The 17888-nt window shown below is 36.7% G+C and overlaps 1 protein-coding gene and 1 pseudogene across 1 annotated transcript; one reads left to right on the top strand and one right to left on the bottom strand.

The window, feature by feature from the left end:
• Positions 1 to 1000: 1000 nt before the first annotated feature.
• Positions 1001 to 1490, bottom strand: LOC100351260 (small nuclear ribonucleoprotein E-like). Its single transcript, XM_070074497.1, has one exon. It carries the CDS (start codon positions 1465 to 1467, stop codon positions 1204 to 1206), a length of 264 nt encoding a protein of 87 aa, XP_069930598.1. The 5' UTR covers positions 1468 to 1490; the 3' UTR covers positions 1001 to 1203.
• A 15321-nt stretch (positions 1491 to 16811) lies between these two features.
• LOC127493226 (spliceosome-associated protein CWC15 homolog pseudogene) lies at positions 16812 to 17522 on the top strand (annotated as a pseudogene).
• Positions 17523 to 17888: the final 366 nt, after the last annotated feature.

Below are 17888 nucleotides of genomic sequence, written 5' to 3'. Positions count from 1 at the left end.
GTGAATCAAGTACCTAATTCCTGCTTCCCTGCATACATATGACAGGGGGTGAGAGGGGTGTCAATGCAGTTCTTGCTCCTGGATCCAGCCTGGCCCAGCCCAAGTTGTTGTGGCCAGCTGGGGAGCGAACCAATGTATGGAAGACATATCTCTGTCTCTCCCTCTCTCTCTATCTGTCAGTCTCTTAAATAAATAAATAAACTTTTAAAGCAATCCATTAGAAACCTTTAACTTCAATTCCCTCTCAGGTGCCCTTTTTATTATAATATAAAATTTTAATTCTATCTTACTTTTACCTACACGATGGCTAATTTTGTACTTAATCAAACTGTGTTTAGCTTTGCCCAGATGTTTACTCTATTTAGTTTGTTTAGTTACAGATCTTGTTACATCTTAATTCTTTCTTCCTTCTGGATTTAATTTCTTCCACCCAAAGTACATTCTTTGGAAGTTCCTACACAAGGATCTTATAGTAATAAATCTGTTTTTGTTTGCTTGACCTGAAAATGTCTGTGTTTTGTCTACATTGTTTAACTGATTCATACATAGTTACAAAAACTCTGTTGCCAGACATATCTGTGTCATCACTTTCTTTTTTCAAAGAATCTTTATGTATTTTTTATAGGTAAGACAAAGTTACAGAGAGGCAGAGGCAAAGAAAGAGAGAGAGGTCTTACATCCACTGGTTCACTCCTCAAATGGCCGTAATGGCCTGAACTGAGCCTTCCAAAGCCAGGACCTGGTGCTTCCTCTGGGGCTCCCATGCAGGTACAGGAGCCCAAGGACTCTGACCATCTTGTACTGCTCTCCGAGGTCATACCAGAGAGCTGGATTGGAAGTGGAGCAGCCAGACTCAAACCAGTGCCCATATGGATGCCTACACTGCAGGTGGCAGCTTTATCCGCTATGCCACAGTGCCAGGCCCTGTGTCATCAATTCCAATAATTTTATATTTCTGGCCATTACTGTTTTGTTTGAGAAGTATACTAAGTGAGGAGAATTATTTTCTTTCTTTTTTTTTAAATAAAATTCCCACTGTATTTATTGTCTTCTTGTAATAACATAAGGGTAATAAAAACAACATGAACAAGTGTTTTGGAACTACACTCGCAATGAAAGGGCACCTACAAAACAAACCAAAACACACAGCATTGCCTTCTCAGTATTTTCTCACTTCATCCATCATTTCTAGTTGGAGACGCTTTATAGCAAAGTAATATTATCTCCTTTTAGCATGATCCGACCCAGTTGTTTTCTTGACTTTGTTTTAGAATGAATCTCTTCTGCATCATCTAATACGAGGTTCATGTATTCATCAAAACCAATGATGCAGCCCTCTATCCGCATGTTCACTTGTTCATAGAGCCACACCTGAATGCGAGATCGGTTTTGCAAGTATCTGAAGATGAAGTTGATGGGCTGCACCATCACCTTCTGTACTTTCTGGCCCTGGCCACGGTACGCCATGGTGGAATCTCACAAAGACCACACTGGACCGAGAATTATTTTCTATGTTCAAATATTATTTGAATATTGATGTTTTACTAAGATTTATTTATTTAAATTCTGATTTCAAAAATTCATCTCTAGTGTGGAAATTCCTAGCAACAAATATTGTGTACATTCAAGAAGCAAACTTGCATGAGAAATTGCTGCCTTTACCAAGCTCTTAACAGCATATTATCAGACCATAGCTGATAACTCTATGTTGTCTTAGTTTGGCAATATTTTTTTAACCATTGAATTAAGGGGATTTGAATTGCAAATAGTTATTTTACATAGATGACTCAGTAAGGCTTCCCAGTTTGTCTGTTTGGTCTCTTTTTATGGACCTATTGATACTCACTTTTTTTCAGTATCCAAGATTTGCAGAAATATTCACAGATTGCATATTTAATTGTTTGGTCCATTCATTTTTGACTTCTACAGATTTCCTTGTGCCTTTAAAAGGTTACTTGTTGCACTTCACCCATGATTTCTTGGTGTTTTTTATTGAGATATTTTCCAGATACGTATTTTTGTATATTGAAGTCTGTGTCTGAATTTGTTAAGGTAGCTTGCAAGTGTCTAGCTTATCTCATCGGGTAATGAAATCAGCTTTGTATAATGACTTTCATAATGCTTTTCTTTCTTGCTCTAACACTGTCACCAAACATAACCTCAAAAAGGAATCTGTATAGGGACTCTGATAAAACATTCAGAGGAAGAAAAATGTTAAGAGATGCTTACACAGAAAACATACTGTGAGTACTTAGTGTATGTGTCACCTACACAATGGGACTTATTAAGTACTACTTAATAACTGTAGACTAAACCAATTTGTCACGTAGTCAATTAAGTCAAATTTCATACTGCAAGAAATGGATTTATGCTAAGATTTATGTGACTAGAGAACTATCACAAGGAATAAAAAAAAAGTTCTCAACCTGAACCTAAGTCCTTAAATAGGTATTCTGATTGTCTCAGTTTGCTGTAAGATTTAAAAATCTCTTGAATTATTTGAGCTCTAAATAATACATTGATTTTTCAAAAATGAAAAAGTTGATAATATAACTTTAAAAATAATTAGAATTTAAAATATGCTGTTTTTCCACTTTTTCCATATTTAATGGATTACAATACCTAATTACATAATCACATTAAGACATGGAAGCATTTGAAAGAAAACTACAGCATTCTAAACCATCATTTTGTCACTTTCATATCTCATTCTATAGAGAATAAATCATTATATAAAGAATAAACATTGTATAAAGAATAAAGACATTAATGTTAGCAGATCTAGGATGGGAATTTGACCTAGAAATTATGAAAATGATTAAGATTGCCATATTGGAGCACAATTCCAGCTTCCTGCCAATGCATACCCTAGGAAGCAGATAATGACTCAAATACTTGGTTTTTTGGCGACCCATGTGGGATATGTAGATTGAGTTTCTGGTTTGGCTCACAAATTTTGCCTGGTCACATCTCAGCTGTTGCAGGCATTTGGGGATTGCACCAGTGGATGGTAGCACTCTCTTTCTCTCTCCTAGTCTCTATCTCTCTGTATTTCTGTTTCTCAAGTAAATAAAATAAAATAGATGAATTTAGAAGGTCTTTTGTAAATTTTTTTTTATTTTTTGACAGAGAGAGTGGACAGTGAGAGAGAGAGAGACAGAGAGAAAGGTCTTCCTTTGCCATTGGTTCACCCTCCAATGGCTGCCACGGCCGGCACGCTGCGGCCAGCGCACCACACTGATCCGATGACAGGAGCCAGGTACTTATCCTGGTCTCCCATGGGTGCAAGGCCCAAGAACTTGGGCCATCCTCCACTGCACTCCCTGAACACAGCAGAGAGCTGGCCTGGAAGAGGGGCAACTGGGACAGAATCCGGCGCCCCGACCGGGACTAGAACCCGGTGTGCTGGCGCCACAAGGCGGAGGATTAGCCTAGTGAGCTGCAGCGCCGGCGTCAGAAGGTCTTAATCATAAGTTATAAGGCTAGGCAAAACACTAGGATGACGAGTATTTTGAAAAATATATTGAGGTTTAAAATGTGGTAAAATTATTTTCTGCAAAGAGATTCCTATATGTATAACCATAATTCCACAATTTTGCAACCATGATGATGTTTTTATATATTTATATGGCATACAATGATATGCATCATGTTGGTATGGATATTAATTCTGGACTAGTAACAATAGCTTTGAGTTTCTACAAATTCTTCCACAAAATACTAAGATGGTTATGCTAATAAAATCAAATTTTTAATATACAATAATACAATCAAAACTAGTACTAAAGTTCGAAAGGATGAGAGAAACCATCAATATCACCAACACCTTTGTAGTAACAGCTTCTCTTCAGCAAAGACTGTAAGGAATGTGAAGGGGGTCCTAGTGCCTTGAGAATCATAAAGCCATAAATCACTCAAAAACACTAACTAGATTATTTATTGAGCCAACCTTAGAATAAATTGAAATAGAAATTTACAGATTTGCATCTCAGTTGAGTGCAAAAAACAAAACAATACACACGCACACACAAAAAACCTGATGTTGCTGATATGTCTGGGCTCTGGGAATTAACATTAATCATACAAAAAACACTTCCGGGCTTAAGCTTACACCAGGACCAGTCTCAGGGTAGAAACTACATTGATGAGAATGGAAACAATACAAATGTCCACCAACAGGCTTTGGTTAAATGAAGTATAAACCACTCAAATAACAGAGAATCACACAGCTGTCACACAAAAAAAGCAGCGTTATATAAGCTGCTATCAAATCATCAGGATACAAAAATATATGAACAAACAACACACAAAATATATATATATATATAGTTTAGTAATATTTATTTAAGGTAGTGGTGGGCTGTTACCAATATAGTTGTATTTTCTTATTTTTAAATAAATGAAAGTCTAAATCTTAAAATTAATAATATTGTTAATTACATGGAGGAGAGACATTAAGAAGTGAAAGAGTCAAGGAAAATAGCTAGTCTCTTTGAGCTGATCTTATTTTTGGATTTATTACTAATACTATGTAAAACTTCTCATAAGTACAAAGCAAATTCAAATCAACATACTAGACATAACTGTATATACTTAAATTTTCAATGAGTTTATGGTTTAAATATACAGAAATATTTCATTGACTTAAACACAATAATTTGACTATAAAATCTACTAAGGCTATATAGATTATGAACAAAAGAGAATTGCAAAGAAAATCAGCACTATGTTCAATAAGTGTATATTTTGTAACAATATTGGCATAATCTCAAAAGTTTTCATGAATACAACAAGCAACTATTATGTAAAGTCATTAAGGATTTAGATTCTTAACCAAGAATAAGTAAAATAAATATCAAATAAAATAGGTTAACTGCTAAAATATTACCTTTGAATGTTAAGCATAGAAATTTATTATGTAATTTCTCTAAAATAAATTTTTTCTAACCTATCACAGAAAAGGCCAAGAAACAGGGAACCAATCAGTAACCATCAAGAACACATAACAAATACTATATCTCAATTACCAAAGAAACACTTGGAGATGGGGTTAATTCTAGTTCTGGGTCAAAAACTAGGAAGTATAAGGTTAAGCCCTAAGGCATACAATAAAATAAGGAGCCACTGACAACCAATCCAGTATTTTCTGAGAGATTCAGTCAACCCAAAGAAGCTTGTACTGATAAAATACAAGACAGTCAGAACTTGAATCAATAAAAAATTCTAACAGTAATTGGTGCAAGGCACATTCATATTTCACAATTTACAAATTCAAAAATGTTGCTACAGAAGAAAAACGAAACTCAAAATTTATTTAAACAGATTGTCCCCTACCAAATGATTCCACTTTCACTTTTTTTTTTTTTGTTACTTTGTAATGATCTAAAGTGATACATATTCAGGGAATTCTAATATTGAATTTAAATCTTTTTTCAAACTAGTGATTCACAGCAGGATCCTCTCTCAGGATGATGGCAGCAAGGTACAGCTTGTAGTCAGTTATGTGATTATGATGATAAGCAACCAATACTCCACAGTGAACTCTGTTCTAAGCTAGGGTACTCAGTTGGTTAAGCAAATTAAATGCATTCTATTTAGAGATATTTTCAATTTAAATACAACCCATTTATCTATAAAGAAGCTTTTGTATTTAGTGTACACTACCAAAGGTTGACAAAGGGAGAAAATCAAGTGTATCTCCTCCCTCTCCATATGCACACCACCTCAGGGTAACCAAATAGATTAGGAGGGAAATGTCTCTCTGTAGAAGAAATTCAACTAATTAAAGAAAACAATGATAGACCTCAAATGTCACCATTTTTCAAATAGCTACAAAAAATGAGTCTTGGAAAGTTTCCTAATGACCAGGATAACCACCCCCCAAAATAAAAACTGACCAAATACCACATGGTTCTTGATGGAAACTACACACCATCAAGTATAACGAACCTTTTCAAAAAACTGTACCCTGAATCAAATCAAACCCCTTGATTTATCTGCCAGTGCTCAAGATGTATACAGACAAAGAAGCAAATTTCTTAGCTTTCACATTTGTTGACCTTCAGATGCCAGAAGGAGACTAACAGCAAGAAATTACAAATCCATTACAGAACCCATGGCACTTTCCTGAAAACAGTAACTCATAAAAATGAAAAGGAGGAGAATTTACAGACTAAATTGAAAACCATATTCACAAAATATAATATTTGGTTATTAAAATATACAATTATCAAATTATTTCAAGTTGGGGATTATTTTTGGTTTGCATGAATGACAATGATATTTGATTTAGTATAACATACTTTACAAAAACTTATTGGAACGCTCACGAATTCCATGACATTACATTTGGTATTTTCTTCAAAATAGTAGAGGCATTGGTAAAATTAAATACAGGGATAGATATATGAAACACCAAGATGATGATTATTATATCCGAGAAATTTCTTCAGACGATTCACTTAACCACTGTGCTTTCTTTGTACATGTTTGAAATTCTCCACTCCAAAGATAGTTAATCTGACCTTAGGCACCCTTATCTTATTTTCCATAGACATTTAGTCACACTTATCTCCCTGCATTTTCACCCCGTCACATTTGCTTCCATTGCATTATTTCTCTAAGCCTAAGAATAGTCCAGGAAAATCCATCAATCTGATAGGTGATTGAGCTGGTCAAGTTTAGCACCCGCAATTAAAACTTAATCTTAGTTGTTCTTCCCTGCTATATGTGTTATAATGGGACCTTCAAAAAAACAAAACCACAGCTTTATTTTTATAACATCAGGGGTTCCAAACAACATCTGGAACTTTTAGCTATTCTATTAATTTTTTGATTATGTTGAGAAAATGCATCAGGAAGTATACATAATTATTTTCAAAACATCACCTCAATTAATTAGCACACTTGTAATTGCTATAATTTGTCCGGTCACTTTAACAGAGTTATTTATTTTGAAATATCAAATAATATTATGAATAATACTCATGTTTTTATATTTTAATGGCATGACATTTGTTTTAAGATAAAATGCTTAAACAACTTTGGCAACTAATTTTTTTGTGTGCTCATTTAAATTTCCTTTAACGTATTGAAAATCTTCAAGAAAATGTCTTTTTCCTTCAGCAAGGAAAGCTCACAAATCCTTCTATAATTGATGGAGTTAATAATGAGCAAGAACCTTAAGAACTTATCTGTAAACAGGTGTTAAGGAACTTAGGGAATATTTTCTCAATTTGTAAAGATGATAATATTTTTATCTAAAAAAGATATATGATTTGATTGTAATTTCAACTAAGAATATTGAACACTAATAACGTAGTGTATTAAGCTAGAGATAATTCATGTTAACCAGCCAGTAGGTAAGCTGTATTCAATCATGAAATAGGACATGGATCCATGTAGTTTTTAAATTTTATTTATGGTATACCAGTTTCATAACTAGAGATTTGGGAACATAGTGATATTTCCCACATTCCGACCCTTCCTTCTCCATTCTCTTTATTCCCTCTCAGTTTTTACAATAATCTACTATCAGTTTAATTTATATACGTAAGATTAACTCTACACTACATAAAGAGTTCAACAAATAGTAAGAAGAAAAAACATTGTTTCTAAACAGTATAGACAAGGGCTGTAAACAATCATTGAATGAAAAATGGCAATTTCACTCCTATATATTATATTTTTGATACTCTATTGGTTATCACAGATCAGGGAAAACATATGGTATTTGCCTTTGTGGGACTGGCTTATTTCCCTATGTATGATGGTTTCCAGTTGGATCCATTTTGTTTCAAAATACGTGAGTAGGATTGCTCAGTGATATGGTTGATCTATTTTCATCTTTCTGAGGTACCTACCTTCTACATTTCCTGTACTATTTATTTTCCCAAAAATAGATTAGGGTATCTCTTTCCTCACAACTTCGCCAGTATTTATTGTTTGTTAATTTCTGCATGAAAGCCATTCTAACTGTGGTGAAGTGAAACCTCACTGTGGTCTTGATTTGTATTTTCCTGGTCCTAGAGATCATGAATATTTTTTTCTATGTCTTTTATCCATTTATATTTCCTCTTTTGAAAATTGCCTTTTCAAGTCCTTTGCTAATTTCTTAAGTGGGCTGTTGGTTCTTGTTGAGTTTTTTTGAGATCTGTATAGAGTCTTTGTATTAACCCTTTATCAGTTACACAGCTTGTAAATATTTTTTGTCATTCTGTCAGTTTCCCCTACACTTTGTTGTGGATTTCCTTTGCAGTGCAGAAGCTTCTCAGATTGATTTAATCCCATCCATCTATTCCTTTGATTGCTTGTGTTTCTGGGGTCTTTTCCAAGAAATCTTTGCCTATGCAAGCTCTTTCACAGTTTACTTATTGTTCTCCTCTGGTAATTTGATGGAATCAGGTGATAAATTTATAGCCATAATCCATTTTGAGTTGACTTTTTATAACATGAATGGTAGGGTTCTTATTTCATATTTCTGCACAAAGAGATGCAATATTCCAAACATCATTTGTTGAAGAGAATGTCTTTCTTCCAGGGATTGATTTTAACTCATTTGTCAGAGAAGTTTGTTGTAGATGTGTGGATTGATTTCTGGATTTCCCATTCTATTGGTTTACATATCTATTTTTGCGCCAGTACTGGGCTATTTTCATTGAAACTGCCCTATAGTATGTCTTGAAATCTAGTATTGTGATTTTGCTGGCCCTGTTTTATTGTGTAAGATTGCTTTTGCTACTCATAGTCTCTTGTGTTCCATATGTATTTTAGCATTGTTTTTTCTAAACCTGTGAAGAATGTCATTTTTCTTATTGGAATCACATTGAATCCATATATTGCTTTTGGAGGTATGGATATTTAGATGATATTAATTCTTCTAATTCACAAACATGAAATATTTTTCCATTGTTTATTTCTTATTTCATTTCTTTCTTTAATGAGTTGTAATTTTTACCATTAAGATTTTCAACTCTGGTTTAAATCTATTCAAAGTTATTTTTTCCTGTAAGCTATTATGAATGAGATTGATTTTAGAAGCTTTTTCTTAGCCATGGCCTTCCTGTGTATATAAAGGATATTGATTTTTTTGTATAAAATTTGTATCTTCCACTTTACCAACTCTTTTATGAGTTCCAATAGTCTCTTAGTGGAGTCTTTTGGTTCCCCTTTATATAGAATCATGCCTTCTGTAAATAGGGATAGTTTTATTTCCTCCTTTCCAATTTATCCTTTTGATTTTTTTTTCTTGCCTAATGGCTCTAGCTAAAACTTCCAGGACTATAATAAATAGCAATGGTTAATGTGGACATTCTTGTTTGATTCTGTAACTTAGTGGAAATGTTTCCAACTTTTTCCATTCAAAAATATGCTAGCTGTGTTTTTGTCACAAATTGCCTTGAATGTGTTTATGAATGTTCCTCCTTTACCTCGTTTATTAAGGTTTTCATCATGAAATGATGTTGTATTTTTTCTATTGCATTCTCTGTATCCATTGACATAATTATCTGGGTTAATGTGGTGTATCACATTTGTTGATTTGCGAATGTTGAACCATCCCTGCATACCAGGAACAAATTCATTTCGTCTGGGTGAGTGATCTTTCTGCTTTGTTGTTGTATTCAATTAGCTAGCATTTTGTTGAGGATTTTTGAATACATGTTCAGCAGGTATATTTATCTATAGTTCTCTTTGTCTGTTGCATCTTTCTCTTGTTTAGGATTCAAGGTGATGCTGGCTTCATAGGTGTTCAGGAGAGTTCCCTCACTAACACTTTTTTGAATAGTTTGAGAAGGGTAGGATTATTTCTTACTTAAAAGTCTGGTAGAATTCATCAGTGAAACCAGCTTGTCCTGACCATTTCTTTGTTGGGTGTGTGCTCTTTATTAATGATTCAATCTCTGTTTTGGTTATTAGTCTGTTTAGGTTTTCTGTGTTTTCATGACACTACTTTGATAGATTATATGTGTTCAAGAATGTGTCCATTTCTTCTAGATTTACAATTTGTTGGCATATTGCTATTTGTAATAATTCCTCATGATTCATTTTATTTCTGTAGTTGTGGGGAGCAACTGGGAGCAACTCGGACTAGACTAAGTTACTGGAATTAAGACTTATTCTATGCATCTGCTCTCCCACAATATGGCGCTGGGAGAGGAGGAAACAGCTTCTACACAGCTGCCTCCAGTTCAACCAATAAACTGTAGGACCTGCTCCTGATTGGAGGAGAGCAGCGTACTCGGTGTGTGGGTAGCAGAGTTGGGATTGGTGGAAGAGGACTATAAAGGAGGAGAGAGACAACATGCACGAGGAACACCTATCTGAAGGAACACCTGTGCAGCCCCCGAGAGAGCCGGCCGGCAGTGTGCCGCTCCCCCGCGGAAGTGGGGAAAGTGGCAGGGGGAACCGCCCTTCCACAGAGGTGGAAGGGACGGTAGCCAACCCGGGAAGAACCAGCAGCAAACCCGGGAAGGGCCGAGCAGACAAAAGAACAGCGCAGGGTCCTGTGTCGTTCTTCCACGAAGACGGGGAGCGACATAATGGTGCCGTGACTTTGATATGAAGCCTAGGCAGGGTTTAGTGTCGTTCCTCCACGAAGAGGGGGAGCAACATGTAGTAACTTTTTATTTCAGTGCACCTTTTCCATTTTATCTGTGACTTTATCAATTGGGGTGTTCTCCCTCTTTTTATGGTTAGTTGGATCAACTAACTGTCTCCTCTACTAGGGAAGAACATATGATCACTTCTGTTGGTGAAAACACACCCTCACCTTCCCTCTTCCAGATGATCAATGTCTTTGGTTAGCTCACATTGGGTGAAACACTCTCTTGCAATGCTGCATGAACCACACAAAGGATCTGTGAAGTCCTCATGTGAGCACCTGCTCTGCTATAATATCCCACACCAGGCAGTCAAGGAGCTCTGTGCCTCTGGCCCCACTATCAGTGATTGCCCAGAGACCCAGCTACAACCTATGCTAGTCACAGAGTTTCCACAGTCTTAGCACACAAGACTCCCAGATGATCCACTCCAACCTGCTAGCCTGTCTCATTCATGGAGAGGCAGAAACATTCCCAGTGCCAACTCCCTGTGGGTGCTCTGCCTTGGTGGTTTGAGCCCCAGAAACTGGGATATGTCAGTCCTTGTAGGCAGACTCAAAGTCAGTGGGAAACACCAGTTTTCCATCTGGTAATGTCCCCGGATCACTCATGTGCACAAGAGTCACTGCAGCTCTACTCATGTCAGAATGGCAACTCCTTCCCACTGTTTTCCAGGCGTCCACACAAGAGCCTCCCCTGCCACTGCTAGTGACCTTATGGTACATTTCCCCACCAGGAACGGGCCATGTGCACACAAGCTGCTGGTGTCAACATGGTGCCTTGTTCCCACCAGGAGCTGGACATTTACACAATAGCTGCCATAGCTGATACTGGTGTCAAGATGGCACCCTTGCTCAGTCGCTTCCCAGGCTCTGTTTTGGGGGACAGGGAGAGAGAAATATGCCCGTTTTTCATTAGATTAGGTGAGCACTCTGTCCCCTTTAGGGCTCTAAGCTGGACTCAAAGATGGGGAAGTCTGCCAAGCTCTCCCTCCAGCAATATGGGCTGCTGCAGTCTTCTCCAATGCTGGTGCTCCAATGCTGGTGCTTCCTCTGACTCTTGGCTGCAGGAATTGAGTTTGTGTCTGCACTGGTTGCTGTGTATCTGCAACTTCCATGTTGATCCATGGCTTCCCTCTTCGTTCTGTAGAATTTCCACTGCAGATTTCTCTCTAACACTCGCCTACGGATGTACTTCCTCCACTTTTTTGCTACCATTTCCCCCTAGCTTAAAGCAGAACGTCCTTTCCCTATCCTTCCTCTTGGAACCCACGTATATTTCAGCTGATAAAGAGAACCCTAAAAAGAGTCAAAATGAGTCAAATGCCTGCTTGACTGGTAGAGTCCCACAACAAATAGCATGGTATCACTTCAAGATCACTCAACAACCAAACAATAGGGAGAGGAAGAGAAGATTTGCTGATTAGCTGACATAAAATTAGTTTTTTTTTCCACTGTTGTTTTTCATTGCAAGGGTAATTCAATTTTGTTCTTAAATGAATACTCTCGGAATATTTAGTGTACATGTAGAACATGAGGAATGAATTATTTCTAGATACATTGACAATAATCACATTTTTGGAACTGCTTGATTATCTCATCAAATCTATTCAGTACAGCAAAATCATGCTTCAGCAGCCACTTTAAGCAAGTTACGAATCATCATGATATGGGAGCCATATCTCTTGGGTCATGGGCCTGCCTTTGTGGATTAATTATTGGGTGGCTTTTCCTAAGAATCTCCCTATGTCTTGTTTTTCCAGTTTATATGTCGAACTTTCTTAAGATTTATTTCTTTATTTGAAATGCAATTACAGAGAGAGAGAAGGTGAGACAGAGCAAGAGATCTTCCATTCACTGGTTGACTCTCTAAATGGCCACAACATCTGGTATTGGGCTGAGTTGAAGCCAGAAGCTAGGAGATTCATCTGGGTGTCCTAAGTGGATGGCAAAGACCTAAGAATTTGCACCATCTTCCACTACTTTTCCAGGCACATTAACAGAGACCTGGATTGTAAGTGGAGCAGCTGGAACTTAAACCAGCACTCATGTGGGATGCCAAAATATGATGGTGGCTAAACTCTGTGCCACAGTGCTGGTCCCATATAAGTTGAACTTGTTAACAAAACTTAATAAAACTGCCAGCTATTGTTATATTGTCATGCCTTTTAGATCTGTAGCATCCATCACTTTCCACCATTTAGGACTCATTTAAGCCATCAATTTGAAACTGTTTTAACATTTTGCTTATATTTAAATTATTTCCTCAAATAAATATTTATACATAATTACTGAACATTAGAATAAGCATGCTCTTTTTTTTTTTAAATTGCTATTTACGTATTTGAGAGAGAGAGACAGAGAAATAGAGATAGAAAACAAGAGAGGGAGAGAGAGAAAGAGAGAGACAGAGAGAGAGAATTGACCTCCCACATGCTGGTTCACTTTCAAAATGCCCACAACACCTGGGATTTGGCTAGCACCAAAGCAGGGAGCTTGAAGGACAGTCTACGTCTCTCCTACCTGGGTGGTAGGAACCCAATTACTTGAGCCATTGCTACTGTTTCTTGGGTTCTATATTAGAAATAAGAAGGAATGAGGTGCTGGAGCTGGGGGTGTCAGGGATTGAACCCAGGTTCTCAGATGTGGGATGCACTGATCTTAATTGCTAGTCTAAATGAGTCTAAATAAGCATAAACAGCTGGTCTAATAATGCATATTTCAAATTGTCGTTTTCAGGAATATTTTTGAAGCTTGTAAAGAATAAAAATATTGGTAAACATTTTCAGGAATTAACTATTCAAAAATACTACTCTCAAAGGAAAATAATTTTCTGTATTTTATGGGAAACTCTATTACAAGATGTTAGCTATACATTACTATTATTATCTTCACTTCAGAAAACAAAGCAAATTCAAGACTTGAGAGGTAAATAAACTGGCATAATGTCACTCAGTTTAGTAAGTATCAGCTGGCAATAAGGGTAGGCTGGTTGCTTGGCAATGGTCAGAGCCTTTGACTATCAAGTTGCCTACAGCCTACTAGAAAGAAATTCCAGAAGAAATAGTATAGAGTCAAAAATCTACAACAATTTACATAGCAGTAATGTGAAGTTATGATCTTGTAAGGATGGAATTATGTCTCTAAAATTCATATGTTGAGACTGTAACCAATATGGCTGCATTTGATACTGGATCCTTAGGAGGTAATTAAGGTTAATGAGGTCACCAGATGGGACCTTGATCTCATAGAATTAGGTTCCACATAAAAAGAGATGCCAGAGCTCGCTCTCTCCTCTCTCTCTCTCTTCCTCTCTTCTTTCTATCACAAAAGTTCCCCTCCACTCCCCACTCCCACTATGTGATCACAGTGAGAAGACTGCTCTCAGCAAGCCATGGATAGGGCCCTCACCAGGGAATCATTCTGATCGATCTTCATCTGAGACTTGCAGTTTCCACAGCTGTGAGAATATTTTTGTTGATTAAGTCATCCAGTGTGTACTATTTTGCCATGAGAGTCCAAGGTGACTATTCCATAGCTTTGCTCACCTTTCACAATTACTGTAGAGAATATGACGAAAAAGACTTGAAAATTTCAGAGACCAAGCGTGTTGACCTTTTTTTTTTTTTTTTCAGTATTGCACTAGTGTTTTCTTTAGCCTTTTGAACTTGCTTACCCTTTCTTGTAGTTCCCTTGACCTTGAATGATTAGTTTCTGTGTAAAATTTAACAAAAGGTATTTTATACTTTCAGGATCATTCATTCTCCCAACCTTAGATTACTGCATAATGATTACTTAATTCCCTTGCATTTCAGTTCCTTGGACCGTTCTTCTGTTTTTATTATTTGGACACAGTGCCTGGTACTAAAAGACAGGCTATGATTTTTTGTCTTTCTACTGAACTAGAATTCAAATGAAGGATATGCTAAACACAGCTGCTGCTGTGTATAATGGCATTCAGTATGTGGATGCGGCATCCAGATTCCATTTTAAGGCAGCCATCTGTCCTTAAGCTGGCAAAATAACAGAAGATTTATACCTTAATAAAAGCACACATGTAGGTGCAACCTACACTCCTCCATGTGCCCTCCACGCAGTGCACATTCATTAGTGTATTTTCTTTAGATTTTTTCTAGCTTTATTCGGTTTAGGATGAGACTCTGGACCTGTTAAGCCTAAACACAAGGGTTTTAACATAATATATTTGGACTCATTGTGATTTTCAGTAAATCTTCATAGCTTGACATGAATGTCATAAAATTTAAAAGATTGAAGAAACATTCTTTCTCTATTTTTAAGACCTATATAGACTAATATTTATTTAGCACTGCAGAGCTTATGAAACCTTTTCCCTTATTTAATTTAATAGCCAGACAAACTGTGGGATGCTCAAGGTCACATAATCCATTAGCAAAGAAGCCAGGACTCAAAATAAAGTGGTTTTTTATTTCTCAAATCTCTTTTCTTTTTTCTTTTCATTATTCCTCATAGTTACCTGTTTAGCTACACACTGCTATCTTGCAGTATTTTATGCACTTATAACTCCTGATAATAATCCTAATTTGTGTAACTCTTTTGACCCAGGTGTTTTACTTATTGCTTTAAGTAAATTATTCTATTTGATCTTTAATATCTTGATGATATAGCTGCCAATTCTTACGTATCTTATGGAACATGAAAAAATATTCTACAACAAAATATAAGCCCAGAGTCTTCCTCAAATACAAATAAAAAGAAAATTACTATGTATTTTTAGTAGAGTATGTTAACAACTCCCTTCCTCAATTATGTTGTTTTTTTTTTTTCCCCCCTCTGGTGAAATCTATTAAGCTTTTCCATGTTTTAAAAAAACTACGAGAGCAGGCCTTGTGGCGCAGTGTGCTAACACTGCTTAGGACATCTATACTTCATATCAAAGTGCAAGTTCAAGTCTGAGCTGCTCTGCTTTCAATACCACTTCCTCCTACTGCATCCTGAAAAGCATCAGATAGTGGCTTCATTACTTGTTTCCCTGACACCTACATGGGAAACCAGATGGAATTCTGAGTTTCTGGTTTCCACCTGGACCAGTCTGGATTGTTGTGAAATTTAGGAGTAAACCAGTAAAAGGATGATAATTTTCTCTCTTTGTTTTCCACTGTGTCATTCTGCTTTAAGTAGATGAATACATATAAAGACAAAGATTTACAAACCCATCATAAAACCAGAAACTGTGTCTTTGTTTGCTAAATAATTTTCATATATTGTTAAAAGTGTCTATCCTTTCTCTCTGTCTGTCTCTCTCACTGCCTAACTCTGCCTGTCAAAAAAATTTAAAAAAAATAAAAATAAAAATAAAAAAAGTGGCCGGTTCCTTGGCTCACTTTGTTAATCCTCTGCATGCAGCGCCAGCACCCTGGGTTCTAGTCCCAGTTGCTCCTCTTCCAGTCCAGCTCTCTGCTGTGGCCCAGGAGGGCAGTGGAGGTGGCCCAAGTGCTTGGGTCCCTGCACCCGCATGAGAGACTGGGAGGAAGCACCCGGCTCCTGCCTTCCGATTGGCACAGTGCCAGCTGTGGCAGCCATTAGGGAAATGAACCAACGGAAGGAAAACCTTTCTCTCTGTTTCTCTCTCTCACTGTCTTACTCTGCCTGTCAAATAAACAGATAAACATACAAAAAATAAAAAAAGCATTTACCCACTTCTTCCAACCTTCTATTAACTATATTTAATACTTGATGTCTGTATTTGACTTTTGTAATTTTGAAGCATAAACAGATATTTCTTTATCTGGGGAACTATTTTCTACCTTCTACAGAATAATGTACTTTAATTAACCATTCCAGCAACATACAGCTAATGAATATTTATCATGTGCTAGGCACTTCCATGAGCATAAGAATCAATAAAAAGCAAATTGTCCTCACAGAGCACATAATCTATTGGGATGCCTATGTTTATATGTGTTTTGATCACTTGGCATTATATAAAAATCTGGAGCATCTTTCTATCAGGTTTTTGGGGGCTGATTTGAGCCATTTATAATTATATGACTTCTATAACTGGTACACAAACTGTGAAATACCAAACCACCATCGTTGACATCATTTTGTCAGAGATGACAGACCTCAGGATGCACAACAGATCTACTGAATATGGCACTGTGAGCCAAAAAGCATAATGACATCAGTATGATTTTCCAAGGCTGCAGCCCAAGACCTCTGCCAAGTGCAAAAGATGACCATAGGAGCCAAACCAGCATTTGAACCTGCAGGAGTTGGAAGAGGAAAAGGAGAAAGCAATTTGAACTGACTGTCAAAGCAGTATTCAAGCAGAGGCCTGCCTTCTCATACAAAGACAAACTATACACAAACTACTCAGGTTGCTCCTGAAGAGCTTTGTAGCTGGGACTTCAGGAGAGAGTTGTGGAAAAGAGAAAGGGGGCGGGGCTAGAGACAGATGTTGCTGCAAGAGAAAACTATGGATTGTTCAAACCAGGAGCATACAGTTTTCTCTTCAATATGGAAGGAAATTCAGTTATACCAGATGCAGATGATCCTCTACCAGATGAAGGAGATGGAGACTGTGAAGAGGAGAGTGGTAGTAATGACACTACCTCTCTTTTGGCAGACTGATTTTTTTTTTTTTTTAAGAATGAGATGAAGAGTAGAGCAGGAAGGAACTTGAATGGGTAGGAAGGAACAAGAAGAGTAAGCTGAGGAAGAGCATATCTGGGAATATGCTGAGTGGAAACCTTCTCTTTAATCTCACTGGCCCATCCCCCCTGCCTCAGGTCAACTTCAAAGTTACAAGAAGGTGGGATAATGATGCTGCCTTCAAGAATTGTGCAAAAGGTGTAGATGATCAAAGAAAGACAAATGTCTGCTACATGATACATTGCATTCTGAATTTCACAAGAACTTTGTGGAGAAACATATTACATACTAGTTTTATGTGCTTAAAAATGTAACAGGTTAAAAAAAAAATAAGCAAGATCCTAAGGTGATTCACACCCACATTGAAATTTAAGAAGTGTTACATTATACAAAAGAAATTTCTTTAACCTGAGATATCTTTTTCTCTACATGGTCTTCAAACCATCTTTTGTGATAAACAAACCCATTGGGTTTTTAAGTTACCATACAACACATGCAATGTCACAGTTGTTCTTTCAGTTGCAAAAAAGAAGCAGACTTTTTTTATTATTATACAAATGGAAGAATGACCAGACGAATGTCATTTAAAAGTATGTATTTAAATAAATTGCAATTAAACTAACATTTTTGGATTGTAAAATTCACTTCAATGAAGAAC

Source organism: Oryctolagus cuniculus, chromosome 5 (assembly GCF_964237555.1).
Source record: "Oryctolagus cuniculus chromosome 5, mOryCun1.1, whole genome shotgun sequence".
Lineage (NCBI taxonomy): Eukaryota > Metazoa > Chordata > Mammalia > Lagomorpha > Leporidae > Oryctolagus > Oryctolagus cuniculus.
Note: the sequence above shows the minus strand (reverse complement) of the source record. Positions and strands in the feature narration are given on the sequence as shown.

Excerpts from the sequence above, each read along its gene's own strand:
- LOC100351260 (XM_070074497.1), bottom strand. The coding sequence starts at position 1,467 with ATGGCGTACCGTGGCCAGGGCCAGAAAGTACAGAAGGTGATGGTGCAG.